We start from the raw sequence: 16,186 nt of genomic DNA, 5'->3' as shown, positions 1-16,186 counted from the left end.
GGTCAGTCAGGTAGGATGGGGCCAGGTTATGGAGGGCTTTGTAGGTCATGAGGAGGATTTTGTACTGGATTCTCTGGGGGATGGGGAGCCAGTGGAGCTTGTAAAGGACGGGGGTGATATGGTCGCGGGTCGGGGAGTGGGTGAGTAGACGGGCAGCGGAGTTCTGGATGTATTGGAGTTTATTGATGATTTTTGAGGGTGAACCATAGAGGAGGCTGTTACAGTAGTCCAGACGGGAGGTGATGAAGGCGTGGATGAGGGTTTCTGCAGCTGTGGATGAGAGGGATGGATGGAGACGGGCGATGTTTTTGAGGTGGAAGAAGGCTGTCTTGGTGATGTGTTTGATGTGTTTGTCGAAGGAGAGGGTTTGATCAAAGATGATGCCAAGATTCCGGATGTGAGGGGAGGTGGATACTGAGAAACCGTCGATGTTGAGGGTGAAGTTGTGGGAGGATTTGGTGAGCGTTTTTGGACCAATGATGATGATTTCGGATTTGTTACAGTTGAGTTTGAGGAAATTGATTTGAAGCCAAGATTTTATTTCAGTGATGCAGTTTGTCAGGATAGAGTGTGTGGCGGTGGAGATTGACTTGGTGGAGATGAGGAGTTGGATATCATCGGCAAAGCAGTGGAATTGGAGACCATGACGGCGGATTAATTGACCAAGGGGGAACAGATACAGGATGAAGAGGAGGGGACCAAGAAATGAACCTGAATTAAACTAAACTAAGCTAAACTAAACTAAACTAAACTAAACTAACTCAAGTAAACCGTTGGCTTCTATCTTTTACCACAGGGAGAACCTGGATTGCAAGGAGAAAGTGGTTCTCGTGCATCCTCCAAATCACCAACCATCATCTATTTAAATGGAAAGAAGGGAGATCAGGTAAAGCCACAGTCGGGAGCTATTGACGTGCCAGCACACACTGAGCAAGGTGGCGACCACTGTGAAGGGGCCGGAGAGAGCTCAGGCCAGCCAGCCTGACTGTCGAGTTTAATGAGCATGCCCTTGGTAACAAGCCATGTGGTCGTGGGTCCACATCACATCCCAGGGACTGCACCACAATGTTCAATCTGAGAAATGTCAAAGAGGCACTATTGAGAGAGTAGCACTATGGGAGGGGCAGTGCTGAGGGAGTGGCACACTGTGGGAGGGGCAGTGCTAAGGGAGTGGCACACTGTGGGAGGGGCAGTGCTGAGGGAGTGACACACTGTGGGAGGGTTGTACTGAGGGAGTGCCACACTGTGGGAGGATTGTACTGAGGGAGTGGCACACTGTGGGTGGGGCAGTGCTGAGGGAGTGGCACACTGTGGGAGGGGCAGTGCTAAGGGAGTGGCACATTGTGGGAGGGGCAGTGCTGAGGGAGTGGCACACTGTGGGAGGATTGTACTGAGGGAGTGGCACACTGGGTGGGGCAGTGCTGAGGGAGTGGCACACTGTGGGAGGGGCAGTGCTGAGGGAGTGCCACACTGTGGGAGGGGCAATGCTGAGGGAGTGCCACACTGTGGGAGGGGCAATGCTGAGGGAGTGCAACACTGTGGGAGGGTTGTACTCAGGCAGTGCCACACTGTGGGAGGGGCAGTGCTGAGGGAGTGGCACACTGGGAGGGGCAGTGCTGAGGGAGTGCCACACTGTGGGAGGGGCAATGCTGAGGGAGTGCAACACTGTGGGAGGGTTGTACTCAGGCAGTGCCACACTGTGGGAGGGGCAGTGCTGAGGGAGTGGCACACTGTGGGAGGGGCAGTGCTGAGGGAGTGGCACACTGTGGGAGGGGCTGTGCTGAGGGAGTGACACACTGTGGGAGGGTTGTACTGAGGGAGTGGCACACTGTGGAAGGGGCAGTGCTGAGGGAGTGCCACACTGTGCAAAGAGTGTTGTACTTCGTGGTCCGGTACCTGTTGTACCTTTGTTGTGACTCTGGACGGACCACGTGTACACTTGTTTAAGATGTTATCATGGTGGAGCTTATACTCCAGGCTGTTGGTTCCAAGGCCGCCTGGATCCAGAGTGGCCACCTAATCACACCAATCACTTATATACACAGGCAAACAAAGTAGTCCTTGTGACCAACAAAGTAGTCCTAGCAATATCACAACAAAGAGCAGTACTGAGGGAGCCCTGCATGGACAGGGTTTGAACTACAATTATTCAGCCAAGTGGCTTTGGGGTGTCAGGAGATGCGAAATCACAGGATCCCCTGCTGTGAGCTACTCTTGGAATGATGGGAATTTATGTGTATTTATTTACAGTTACATTTATGGAATTTAAAGCAATGTTAATCAGCTTGTGCCCATTTATTATTTTATGACTTGATATTTGGAATATAGTTTGTACGTTCTCCCAGTGACCATAACACCCACAGTCCAAAAACATGCAGGTTTGTAGATAAACTGGCTTCGGTAAAAAAAATGATTAAATGGCTCGAAGGGCCGAATGGCCTACTCCTGCACCTATTGTCTATTGTCATCAGTGAGTAGGATAGTGTTAGTGTACGGGCTGATTACTGGTCGGCGCAGACTTGTTGGCCGAAGTGCCTGTATCTCTAAAGTCTGAAGTGTCCCAGTATCACGGCAATGCAGGCAACATTGTTTTTAATCCTAGCTCTTAAATGAAGTGTATAAGGTGGGGATGAGATATGAGATTTTCCTGTCCCAGAGACAGCTCTCAGTCCCAGCAGACACATTGGTTTCTGGAGGGAGACTTGTTTTCGGGAGTCTGCACAGGGCCTTCATAACTGTCTCTCGTTCTTTATTCAGGGAGAGCAAGGACTTCCAGGAATGATGGGCAAAACAGGAATACCTGCAATCCAGGTGAGCTTGAATTTCCAACAAGACAAATTGTTCATCATGAAACGCTGACTCTCCCCTCTCCCCTCTCCCCCCTTCCCACCAACCTCCCTCTACCCAACCGCACCCATCGCTATCTTTGCATAGCAGAGTCTGAGACTTCCTCTGCCCGTTCCTGATGTGTGGGGATTAGTTCATAAATTCATACCGTCATAAATTATAGGAGCAGAATTAGGCTATTCGGCCCATCAAGTCTACTCAAATATTCAATCATGGCTGATCTATCTTTCCCTCTCAACCCCTTTCTCCTGCCTTCTCCCCGTAACCCCTGACACCCATACTAATCAAGAATCTGTCAATCTCTGCCTCGAGTATATCCACTGACTTAATCACATCTGATTCATTGTTCCGTTCAGGGAGATCTACAGGGCGAGAAGGGAGAGGCGGGAGTGCTGGGGCTACCGGGCCCGAGGGTAAGGTGCACCTGGCACGGAAAGAACATTTTGCTAAACCCCACGCGTGACCCTGATGTAAAGTTCTGACCCTCTTGTGTGATTCCAGGGCACCAGCGGTTCGGATGGACCGTCAGGCCACGACGGGACACAGGTGAGTTTAGGATCTATCTGGGAACCCCACTGAGTGACCTTGTGCTCACACGCACCCTGTCCAATCCATGCCTCCAGTCACACAGTCACGCAGAACAGAAACATAGAAACATAGAAACATAGAAAATAGGTGCAGCAGTAGGCCATTCGGCCCTTCGAGCCTGCACCGCCATTCAATATGATCATGGCTGATCATCCAGCTCAGTAACCTGTACCTGCCTTCTCTCCATACCCCCTGATCCCTTTAGCCACAAGGGCCACATCTAACTCCCTCTTAAATATAGCCAATGAACTGGCCTCAACTACCTTCTGTGGCAGAGAATTCCACAGACTCACCACTCTGTGTGAAGAAATGTTTTCTCATCTCGGTCCTAAAAGACTGCCCCCTTATCCTTAAGCTGTGATCCCTGGTTCTGGACTTCCCCAAAATCGGGAACAATCTTCCCGCATCTAGCCTCTCCAACCCCTTAAGAATTTTATATGTTTCAATAAGATCTCCCCTCAGTCTTCTAAATTCCAGCGAGTATAAGCCTAGTCTATCCAGTCTTTCTTCATATGAAAGTCCTGCCATTCCAGGGATCAATCTGGTGAACCTTCTTTGTACTCCCTCTAAGGCTAGAATGTCTTTCCTCAGATTAGGAGACCAAAACTGCACACAATACTCCAGGTGCGGTCTCACCAAGGCCCTGTACAACTGCAGCAGAACCTCCCTGCTCCTATACTCAAATCCTCTTGCTATGAATGCCAACATACCATTCGCTTTCTTCACTGCCTGCTGCACCTGCACGCTTGCTTTCAATGACGGGTGCACCATGACACCCAGGTCACATTGCATCTCCCCTTTTCCTAATTGGCCACCATTCAGGTAATACTCTGCTTTCCTGTTCTTGCCGCCAAAGTGGATAACCTCACATTTATCCACATTATATTGCATCTGCCATGCATTTGCCCACTCTCCTAATCTATCCAAGTCACTCTGCAGCCTCCTAGCATCCTCCTCGCAGCTAACCCAGCTTCATGTCATCCGCAAACTTAGAGATATTGCGTTCAATTCCCTCGTCCAAATCATTAATATATATTGTACATATCTGGGGTCCCAGCACTGAGCCTTGCGGTACCCCACTAGTCACTGCCTGCCATTCCGAAAAGGACCCGTTTATTCCTACTCTTTGCTTCCTGTCCGCCAACCAATTCTCTATCCACCTCAACACTGAACCCCCAATACCGTGTGCTTTAAGTTTGTACCCCAATCTCCTATGTGGAACCTTGTCGAAGGCCTTCTGAAAGTCCAGATATAACACATCGACTGGTTCTCCCTTATCCACTCTACTAGTTACATCCTCGAAAAATTCTATAAGATTCGTCAGGCATGATTTGCCTTTCATAAATCCATGCTGACTTTGTCCGATGATTTCACCACTTTCCAAATGTGATGCTATCACATCTTTAATAACTGACTCTAGCATTTTCCCCACTACCGATGTTAGGCTAACTGGTCTATAATTCCCTGTTTTCTCTCTCCCTCCCTTTTTAAAAAGTGGGGTTACATTAGCTACCCTCCAATCCTCAGGAACTATTCCAGGATCTAAAGAGTTTTGAAAAATTATCACTAATGCATCCACTATTTCTGAGGCTACTTCCTTAAGCACTTGGGGTGCAGCCTATCTGGCCCTGGGGATTTATCGGCCTTTAATCCATTTAATTTACCTAACACCACTTCCCGACTAACCTGGATTACCGTCAGTTCCTCCATTTCGTTAGACCCCCGGTCCCCTGCTATTTCCGGCAGATTGTTTATGACAGAACCAAAGTAGTTGTTCAATTGGTCTGCCATCTCCTTGTTCCCTATGATCAATTCACCTGTTTCCGACTGCAAGGGACCTACATTTGTCTTAACTAATCTTTTTCTGAGGGAGTGCTGCACTGTGCAAGTGTCAGTACTGAGGGAGTGCCATACTGTGCAAGTGTCAGTACTGAGGGAGCATTGCATTGTGGGAGGGGCAGTACTGAGGGAGCGCCACACTGTGAGAGGGGCAGTACTGAGGGAGTATTGCATTGTGGGAGGGGCAGTACTGAGGGAGCGCTGCACTGTGGGAGGGGCAGTACTGAGGGAGTGCCATATTGTGCAAGTGTCAGTACTGAGGGAGCGCCACACTGTGGGAGGGGCAGTACTGAGGGAGCGCCACACAGTGGGAGGGGCAGTACTGAGGGAGCATTGCATTGTGGGAGGGGCAGTACTGAGCGCCACACTGTGGGAGGGGCAGTACTGAAGGAGTATTGCATTGTGGGAGGGGCAGTACTGAGGGAGCGCCACACTGTGGGAGGGGCAGTACTGAGGGAGCGCCACACAGTGGGAGGGGCAGTACTGAGGGAGCATTGCATTGTGGGAGGGGCAGTACTGAGGGAGCGCCACACTGTGGGAGGGGCAGTACTGAGGGAGGCCGTATTGAGGGGCAATGCTGAGGGACACCTGTAGAATCTTTAGAGATTGCAGCTTGTCAGAAAAGTTATAAGGGAAATGTTTCTCTCAAAGAGAATTATTGATGAAAGAATAGTGAACTCAGTAAATCTCTGACAGTCTGCTTCCAACAAGGTGCTGAGTCCCACTCCCTTGGAACTGACCTGTTTTCCTGGAAACTGCACCTTGCGACATCTTGGACCAAAAAGCAAATTAAAAGTGTCGAAACAGAGAATAGCAGATGTTGCTTTACACTAAAGATTTATACTGAAGAAGGATCCTGACCCAAAACGTCACCTATTCCTTTTTCTCCAGAGATGCTGCCTGACCCACTGAGTTACACCAACACTTTGTGTCTATCAAATTATATGTGTGTTGGGAAACTATAGCATTCGATAGTCTAGAAAATCCACTGGTCTGGTGGATTATCCAAAGTGTGGATGAGAGTAGTTTTACTGGGCCTACAATATAGATGGTGATCTCTTTTGTTGAGAAGTTGGTGTCTTATTATCATATCATATCATATCATATATATACAGCCGGAAACAGGCCTTTTCGGCCCTCCAAGTCCGTGCCGCCCAGCGATCCCCATACATTAATACTATCCTACACCCACTAGGAACAATTTTTTACATTTACCCAGCCAATTAACCTACATACCTATAAAGCCTGGTGCACATTAAAAACACAGGGACAGTTAGATGGGACATCGGAACTAGTGAAACAGCTTGCATCACAATGGAGATACTCAGCTCAACACAGTGCCGTGGGATGGGATAACGGCAGGAACATTCCAGGAAATCCGGGTGGGGGGGGTGGGGGTTGTGGGAGTGGGGAATCCCGTGTGGTGGCTGTGTGTATTTGACTTCTGCGATGTGTTTGCGATCAGGGTTATCCAGGGAGACCGGGTATCCCAGGAGCGTCAGGCTGGCCCGGAATGAAGGTAATCACTTTCTTGATTATCAGTTAAATTCACGTGTATTTTCAGGCGTACGGTTCTGATCCACAGAACTCAAGGCTCGGCAGACATCAGTGACCGGTGGTGTCTGGCCACTTACCAGGCTGTTGGTGTGGGATCTTGCTGTGCAGGGCGGCACAGTGACACAGAGCCATGTGGCTTTGATAGATTAAACTCGTTGATATTAAACTCGTTGATCTGTGAGCACTTGCTATTTTGTTGTCACTCGTGCATCGTGTGACATCCACAGTGGATCTTCCGGAGTTGTGTCACAGTAACGGCTCGGTGGCACAGCGGTAGAGTTGCTGCCTTCCAGCGCTAAAGACCCATGTTCGATCCTGACTACGGGTGCTGTCTCTACGTTCTCCCTGTAACAGCGTGGGTTCTCACAGGTTGCTCCGGTTTCCTCCCACACCCCAATTACGCGTGGGTTTGCAGGATAATTGGCCTCTGTAAATTGTCCCTAGTGGGGAGGATAGAACTAGTGCGCGGGGTGATCATTGGCTAGCGTGGTCTCGGTTTCCATTCTGTACCTGTCAAAAACTAAAACTGTTTCAATTAGATTTCAGTGGTGAATGCAGCTCCCATCCTCCTCACTGGCAGACTGCCCTTTTGCTCACAACCCGCGGCATGGTGTGCAATCCTACGGCAGCATAACCGGCGTGCAGCACAGCCTCAGTACTGTGTAACCGGGGGAATGCGTAACTAGCAGGTTGTGCAGTGACAGGACTGCATAACCAGTGGTCCATGTGGTCCCAGGACCTTACAGCCCTCTGCTGCAGTAACAGCGTTCACAGTGGAGGGGGTTTAACGGCAGCTAGGCCTAGCATCTGGTGATGAGATCCACCTCTGGCAAGATGCCAAGCTGGCCCCACCTTTGACACCCTAAGCCCCACCCCTCGACCCTCAGCCTCCTCTATGGCTCCTTTCCCCTCAGACACCCCTTGGGCCTCCATTATTACCACCCCTCCTCCCACCTTCAGCCACTCTACACAGTCCCTATCCAGGTCTGGATCTACTCATTGACTTGACTTGACTTCTCTATCTTCAGTGCTACCAGATTACAGAGATGGGTCTGAATAACCCAGGGCTGCTGGGTTAGTGATGGGGACCCAGTGTTGAATAGCTCCCACCTTAATGCACTGCCCCTTCGCTTCCTCCTCCAGGGGAATCGTGGTGATCATGGTCTTCCAGGTAGATCCGTAATTCTCCCCGGACAAGTTGCCGAAGGTATGTTGAAGTTATATTTCTTCTGAAGATAAGCACAAAATGTTGGAGTAACTCAGCGGGACAGGCAGCACCTCTGGACAGAAGGAGTGGGTGATGTTTCGGGTTGAGATCCATCCTCAGACTGTCTGAAGAAGAGTCTCAACCCAAAACATAACCCATTGAGTCTAAAGAACGGTCTCGACCTGAAACGTCAAACATTCCTTCTCTCCAGAGATGCTGCCTGTCCCGCTGAGTCACACTGGTAGTTTTGTGTCTCTCTTCAGTGTAAAATGGCATCTGCAGTTCTGCAGTTCCTTCCTACACATTATATTTCTTCTGGATCGAACAACTGGGCAGTAATTGTGCAGGGGGCCAGGCAGCCGCTGTAATGGACAGCAAACCACTGACCAATTTGCACGGGAACAGGAGGCCACTTGACCCCATTTAGCCTGCTTCACATTGTGCCTGTTTATTCAAGAGTCAAGAGTGTTTTATTGTCATATGTCCCGAAAAGGAAGAAAGAAATTCTTACTTGCAGCAGCACAACAGATATGTAAGCATAGTACATGGGTGCATTGTACACCATAATCCACATTAAGACCCCTGTTCCCGGTTTTTGCCCACGTCCCATCATCTCTCTCTCTCGGGTCCTCAGAGCACCTGATGAGGGGTGATCTTATTGAGGTGTACAAAATCATGAGAGGAATAGATCGGGTAGACGCACGGAGACTTGCCAAGTGTAGGGGAACAGAAAACCAGAGGACGTAGGTTTAAGGTGAGGGGGGAAAGATTTAATAGGAACCTGAAGGGTAACTTTTTCATGCAAAAGGTGGTGGGTGTATGGAACGAGCTGCTGGAGGAGGTAGTTGAGGCAGGTACTACCTAACATTTAGACAGGTATATGTTTAGGATAGGATTAGAGGGGCATGAGCCAAATGCAGTTAGGTGGGACTAGTGTAGATGGGACATATTGGCCAGTGTGAGAAGGTTAGGCCGAAGGACCTGTTTCTACACTGTATGACCCTATGACTCTAACAATAGCTAACTAATTTTATTTATTCTGTGTGTTGTATTGGCAGGCCAGTTATGCTGCTTCAAGTAAGGATTTCATTGTTCTGTTGTCAGTGCACATGCCAATTAAACACTCTTGACTCTCAACTCTCTTGGTCATATAGTTATACAGCATGGAACAGGCCCTTCAGCCCATCTTGTCCATGCATGGACCTAGCCTCGGGACGGTTGCTGCTGCTCTCCCTGTGCTCAGTGCCTTCTGCGGAAGTTCCTTGGTAATGTTTCTGTTCTTGCCTCAAGGTCCGAAGGGCCTGCCTGGTCCAAAAGGTGATCGAGGAGAGCGAGGAGACACAGGATACTATGGCCCCCCTGGAGCCCAGGGCCCTCGTGGTGACACCAGCTACTACCCAGGTAAGGAAGTGGTGCCTTCAAAACTGCCCAAGGGCTTTTGGGAGCCTTGGTGTAACAAGCACTATCTGAGGACTGTGGATACTCGTGGTTAAACTCCTCGATCTGCTCCAGAGTTTATTCATTCAGTTACCAGGATTGTCCAGGTTTTAGGTCATAAGTTCATAAGTGATAGGAGCAGAATTAGGCCATTCGGTCCATCAAGTCTACTCCGTCATTCAATCATGGCTGATCTATCTCTCTCTCCTAACCCCATTCTCCTGCCTTCCCCCCACCGAGCCGCACCGGGCACTGAAACGTCCCGCGGCCGAGCCGCACCGGGCACCGAAACGTCCCGAGGCCGAGCCGCACCGGGCGATGTTAAGTCCAGCGGCCGAGCCGCACCGGGCGATGTTAAGTCCAGCGGCCGAGCCGCACCGGGCACTAAAACGTCCCGCGGCCGAGCCGCGCTGGCGATGTTAAGTCCAGCGGCCAAGCCGCACCGGGCACCGGAACGTCCCGCGGCCGAGCCGCGCTGGCGATGTTAAGTCCCGCAGCCGAGCCGCGCCGGCGATGGAAGGCCCCGCGGGCGAGCTGCGCCCCGGGGAAGAGACCTAATAAAAGAAAGGTTTCCCCCGCCCCACCCCACCCCACCCCACCCCACCCCACCCCACACCCACACCCCACCCCCCCACCACACATACACAGCCAGAAACAGAAACAAAAACCATCCCAACACCGACACAAACAAAAAAAAGAAAAAAAGACAAACAGACTGCCAGAGAGCGGCAGCCGTTAGGCGCAGCCAACTCCAACGAATACAGGCCTAGTGCCATCAAATGCTCATTAGATGTTAACCCACTGATTCCTGGGATAATTCTTGTAAATCTCCTCTGGCCCCTCTCCAGAGCTAGCACATATTCCTCAGAGATGGGGCCCAAAATTGTTCACAATACCACAAATGCGACTTGACCAGCACCTTATAGAGCCTCAGCATTACATCACTATTTTTGTAGTCTAGTCCTCTTGAAATAAATACATTGTGTTTGCCTTCCTTAATAAGAACTTGCAATTTAATTTTGGGGGGAATCTGCACCAGCACTCCCAAATCTATTTGCTCCTCTAATTTCTGGATTCTCTCCCCATTTAGAAAATAGTCTATGCCTTTATTCCTACTACCAAAATGTATGACTCCATTCTTTGCTACAATGTATTCCATTTTATTTGATGTTTCTTCTCACTTCTCTCTCCGTCCCTCTCGATTGCCCTCGCTCGCCCTCTCCTCTTGCCTCGTTCTCTATCTGTCGTTCTCTTGTTATCATTAAATAGTTTTAAAGACTTGGCTTTGGAACTTTTGGAAATTTAGACAGTAAGTAAATGAAATCTTACATTGTGTTTCGCTCCCATCCTTTGTTCTTCTCCCTGATGCCTCTCCAACTCTTGCCTCTACAAACTATCTCTTTCATTACCCCCTCTCTCTCTCTCTCTCTCTCCAGTTCCCTCTCTCTCCCTTTTTATTTACCTACTCACCCTTTCCCTCTCTTGCGCACAGAAAAACTCTCCCTTTCTCCCTTCCACCCCACACTTTCTGAGTTTTCGCCCTCCCTCCGTGCTCTCTCCTTCTCCCTTTCCACTCCACAGTCATTCTCTCCCTTTCTCTCTCTCATTTTATTCTTCCTGTTTCTCTCATCTTCTTCGATCCCTCTCACTTGCGTTCTCTTGCCTTCTCCTCTCACCCTCTTGTTCTCTACCCGTTGTTCTCTTGTTATCATAAAATATTTTTAAAGACTTTAGAGTTTGGGGAAATTTCTGAGAACAAGAGGGGAATCTAGAAGGAAAAATGCTGAAAAATTGGTCGTTGGATTTAATCATGTCTACTTGACACCTAAAATTCAGTTCATTGCCTTAACTGAAATCAAACCTTGCAGCAGTGTTCTAGGCAGATATTAATTATTACATGACTCACTCCGCTCATCTGAAAAGATGAACGTTAAGTGTGTGTATATATTTGTGCGTTTGTCTGTGCACGTTTGTGTGTGAGATGTGTGTGTGTGTGTGCATATATGTTTCTGTTTGTGAGAGAGAAAGACACACACATGCAGAAAAAATGTTCCCGATGTTGGGGGAGTCCAGAACCAGGGATCACAGTTTAAGAATAAGGGGTAGGTCATTTAGGACTGAGTTGAGAATTTTTTTTTCACTCAGAGAGTTGTGAATCTTAATAGACATTAGACAATGGACAATAGACAATATTGTGGAATCTGTGGAATTCTCTGCCACAGAAGGCAGTGGAGGCCTATTCACTGGATGTTTTCAAGACGGAGTTGGATATAGCTCTTAGGGCTAACAAAATCAAGGGATATGGGGAGAAAGCAGGAACGGGGTACTGATTCTGGATGGCGGTAAATGGCTCGAATGGCCGAATGGCCTAGTCCTGCGCCTATTTTCCATGTTTCTATGTCTGTTTGTGTGCGCATGAGAGATGTGCGTTTGGGGGGGTGTGGGTGGATGTTTTGCGTGAATGTTTTGTTTCTGTGTGTGGTGTGCGCCTGTGTGTGCATGTGTGAGAGACGTGTGTGTGTGAGTAAGTATGTGTGAGAAACATGTCTGTATGTATGTATGTGTGCGCGAGATATGTGTGTGTGCATGTGTGAGTCGTGTGCTTTGGGTATGTGCATCTGTGTGAGTGAGAGAAGCGTGTGGTGTGTGTGAGAGACAACGTATGAGAGACATGCTTGTGAGAGATGTGCTTGTCTTTGTTTATGGGTGTGATGTGTGTGTATGAAAAAAGTGTGTGTGTGTGTCTGTGTGAGAGATACGTGCCTGTATGTGTGTGTGAAATACATGTGTGCGTTTATGTGTATGTGAGTGTGTGATAGGTGTGTGTTGGTGAGATATGCATGCGTGTGTGTGCGTGTATATGTGTGTCTACATGTGTGTGTGTGTGTGTGTAAATCTTCTGTTCTTTATGTACAAAACCCTTTTCATCCTGATCTACAGGCCGCCCGGGATTGCCCGGCACACCGGGGCTCGCGGGACCTAAAGGATTCCTGGGGGATGTAGGGCAGCCGGCAGCGGTGCCCGGATCCATAGGGTTCCCAGGAGAACCGGGACAGCCAGGCCCACCTGGACCTCCAGGACCAGCGTCTCCTGCAGGTCAGTCGCTGCGCTGCTTATTCTAGCGTTGGGCATCGCAACAAAACCCAACCCTCCCTATTTACACGGGAAATGTTCTCTGCTCTTCTCTTCTAGTGCTGGGCGGTGAACCAGGGGAAGCAGGACAACAGGGCTACCCCGGTCAGAGGGGCGCAACTGGATACAAAGGTAAGGAGGGGTAACAGCGGGTGGAGGTCGTCTAATCAAACCCCCAGCAGCCCAGCGGCTTTCTGGTATCCCCTGAGTCCCTCTCCCTCTCTCCTGACCCTCCCTTTCCTCAGCGCAGGAGGATGAGGGGTGATCTTATAGAGGTGTATAAAATCATGAGAGGAATAGATCGGGTAGATGCACAGGGTTTCTTGCCCAGAGTAGGTTTAATCGAGGACTAGAGGACTTAGGTTTAAGGTGAAGGGGAAAAGATTTAATAGGAATCTGAGAGGTAACTTTTTCATACAAAGGATGGTGGGTGTGTGGAACAAGCTGCCAGAGGAGGTTGTTGAAGCTGGGACTATCCCAACATTTTAGAAGCAGTTTGACAGGGACATGGATAGCCCAGGTTTGGAGGGGTATGGATCAAAGGTGGGTGGGTGGGACTCGTGTCGCTGGGTCATGTTGGCCGGTGTGGGCAAGTTGGGCCGAAGGACCTGTTTCCACACTGTATCACTCGATGACTCGATGAAAATCCCTCTCTCCTCTGACCCTCCCTCTCTCACTCCCCTGACTCTCCCTCTCTCCCCGATGACTTTCCCAATCTCTCTGCTAATGCTCCCCCTCTTTCACCCCTAACCCCCTTTCACTCCCCTGACTCTCCCTCTTACCACTGACCCTCCCTCTTACTCTCCCCTCACTCTCTCTCCCCTGACCCTCCCTCTCTCTCCCCTGACCCTCCCTCTCCCTCCCCTGACCCTCCCTCTCTCTCTCCCCTGACCTTCCCTCTCTCTCCCCTGACCCTCCCTTTTACTCTCCCCTCACTCTCTCTCCCCTGACTCTCCCTCTTACCACTGACCCTCCCTCTTACTCTCCCCTCACTCTCTCTCCCCTGACCCTCCCTCTCTCTCTCCCCTGACCTTCCCTCTCTCTCCCCTGACCCTCCCTCTTACTCTCCCCTCACTCTCTCTCCCCTGACTCTCCCTCTTACCACTGACCCTCCCTCTTACTCTCCCCTCACTCTCTCTCCCCTGACCCTCCCTTTTACTCTCCCCTCACTCTCTCTCCCCTGACCCTCCCTTTTACTCTCCCCTCACTCTCTCTCCCCTGACCCTCCCCCTCTCTCTCCCCCTCTCTCCCCTGACCCTCCACTCTCCCTCCCCTGACCCTCCCCCTCTCTCCCCTGACCCTCCCTCTCCCTCCCCTGACTCTCCCTCTCTCTCGCTCCCATCTCTCTCTCCTCCCTGACCCTTCCTCTCACTCTCCCCGACCCTCCCTCTTACTCTCCCCTCACTCTCTCTCCCCATTGACCATCCCTCACCACTGAGCCTCCCCTGACCGTCTGTCTCTCCGCAGGTGACGCTGGGACCTGTGCCTGCATCACGAGCAGCAGGGGATCCTCTGGACTCCCTGGGCCGGTCGGACTCCCCGGCTCTCCTGGGGTCTATGGCGCAGCAGGGCTGCTGGGGGAGGAAGGGCCCGCTGGGCCGAATGGAGCCCCCGGACTTCCCGTGAGTATCGCTGCTTCCGAGGCCAGCGGGTGGCCCTCCGCGGCAGGGTCAGAGGTCACGCTTGCCAGGGGGTGTCGAGCAGGGCCAGGGGTTATGGAGAGCTCAGAGGGTGACCCCTCTGCCCCTCCCTATCCCTCCATGCTGACCCTCCCTCTTTCTCTCGTCCCCACTCACTGCACCCCAGCCCTTACACCCCATATCCCTATTCACCATCCATTGAACAAAAATCCATTGCACCCCTCCGCTGCACTCCAGCCCCTGCACTACCTCTGCCTGAACCCTGCCCTCTGAACCCACACTTCCTGACCACAACCCCACCCCTGTATCTCGACCCCCTCCCCTAGCACTGCCTGTTGCTTCTTCCCCCAGCACCACCTTCAGTGCTGTATTGTCCTCAGTTGGAGGTGTAAAGTGGTCCCTGTCTCTGTGACCCTTCAATAGACAATAGACAATAGGTGCAGGAGGAGGGCATTCGGCCCTTCGAGCCAGCACCGCCATTCAATGTGATCATGGCTGATCATTCTCAATCAGTACCCCGTTTCTGCCTTCTCCCCATACCCCCTGACTCTGCTATCCTTAAGAGCTCTATCTAGCTCTCTCTTGAAAGCATTCAGAGAATTGGCCTCCACTGCCTTCTGAGGCAGAGAATTCAGCAGATTTCCAACTCTCTGACTGAAAAAGTTTTTCCTCATCTCTGTTCTAAATGGCCTACCCCTTATTCTTAAACTGTGGCCCCTGGTTCTGGACTCCCCCAACATTGGGAACATGTTTCCTGCCTCTAACGTGTCCAACCCCTTAATAATCTTATATGTTTCAATAAGACCACCTCTCATCCTTCCAGTGTATACAAGTCTAGTCGATCCAGCCTTTCAACATACGACAGTCCCGCCATTCCGGGAATTAACCTAGTAAACATACGCTGCACGCCCTCAATAGCAAGAATATCCTTCCTCAAATTTGGAGACCAAAACTGCACACAGTACTCCAGGTGCGGTCTCACTAGGGCCCTGTACAACTGTAGAAGGACCTCTTTGCTCCTATACTCAACTCCTCTTGTTATGAAGGCCAACATTCCATTGGCTTTCTTCACTGCCTGCTGTACCTGCATGCTTCCTTTCAGTGACTGATGCACTAGGACACCCAGATCTCGTTGTAGGTCCCCTTTTCCTAACCTGACACCATTCAGATAATAATCTGCCTTTCTATTCTTACCACCAAAGTGGATAACCTCACACTTATCCACATTAAACTGCATCTGCCATGAATCCGCCCACTCACACAACCTGTCCAAGTCACCCTGCAACCTCATAGCATCTTCCTCACAGTTCACACTGCCACCCAGCTTTGTGTCATCTGCAAATTTGCTAATGTTACTTTTAATCCCTTCATCCAAGTCATTAATGTATATTGTACCTCAGAGGTAAGGGCACTCTTTGCTAATTGCTGGTCAGCATCTTTACCCATCGTTGTAAAAGTATGATCGCTTCTCAGCCAAGAGATGGGTAACTCATATCTCTACACAGCCCCATCCCACTACCCTAATAATTTACCACTGCTCACCCTACCCTTAAACATTTGCCCCTTCGACCTTTTGATCTTGCGGGTTTGGTGCTTTGGCCAATGTGCCATGCTAATCAGGTCGTGACCTTTGCCCTGACTCTTGGATCTTATACTCACCACCCAATTTTCAGCTGTGGCTACACAAATGCACATTGTTGCTTTCTCAAGGCACTGCATAAAATGTCACCGGTCTTGAATGAATGAATACTTTATTGTCACATGTGACAAGTCGCAGTGAAATTCCTTGCTTGCAGTCGCCACATGAGGGTGCTGACATAGTAACAAAGTATACACAGAATCCGCGCCAGGTCCCCCTATGTTCTCCCCCCTCGCCCACCCCCAACCCCCCCCCCCCCCCCCTCACGGTGGTCCCCCTACACCGGGTCCTCCATTGTTC

The 16,186-nt window shown here is 50.3% G+C and overlaps 1 protein-coding gene across 1 annotated transcript in view; it reads left to right on the top strand.

The window, feature by feature from the left end:
• LOC144595117 (uncharacterized) overlaps positions 1-16,186 on the top strand; it is a 144,501-nt gene that overhangs the window by 76,698 nt on the left and 51,617 nt on the right. The window contains exons 13-22 of the mRNA XM_078402194.1: positions 797-886; positions 2,758-2,811; positions 3,204-3,260; positions 3,349-3,393; positions 6,740-6,793; positions 7,975-8,038; positions 9,329-9,439; positions 12,416-12,571; positions 12,668-12,739; positions 14,075-14,229. Coding sequence (XP_078258320.1) covers positions 797-886; positions 2,758-2,811; positions 3,204-3,260; positions 3,349-3,393; positions 6,740-6,793; positions 7,975-8,038; positions 9,329-9,439; positions 12,416-12,571; positions 12,668-12,739; positions 14,075-14,229 — 858 coding nt within the window. The remainder of the gene's footprint in view (positions 1-796; positions 887-2,757; positions 2,812-3,203; positions 3,261-3,348; positions 3,394-6,739; positions 6,794-7,974; positions 8,039-9,328; positions 9,440-12,415; positions 12,572-12,667; positions 12,740-14,074; positions 14,230-16,186) is intronic.

The sequence above is a fragment of the Rhinoraja longicauda genome, chromosome 7 (genome assembly GCF_053455715.1).
Source record: "Rhinoraja longicauda isolate Sanriku21f chromosome 7, sRhiLon1.1, whole genome shotgun sequence".
Lineage (NCBI taxonomy): Eukaryota > Metazoa > Chordata > Chondrichthyes > Rajiformes > Arhynchobatidae > Rhinoraja > Rhinoraja longicauda.
This window is presented reverse-complemented; position numbering and strand designations above follow the sequence as displayed.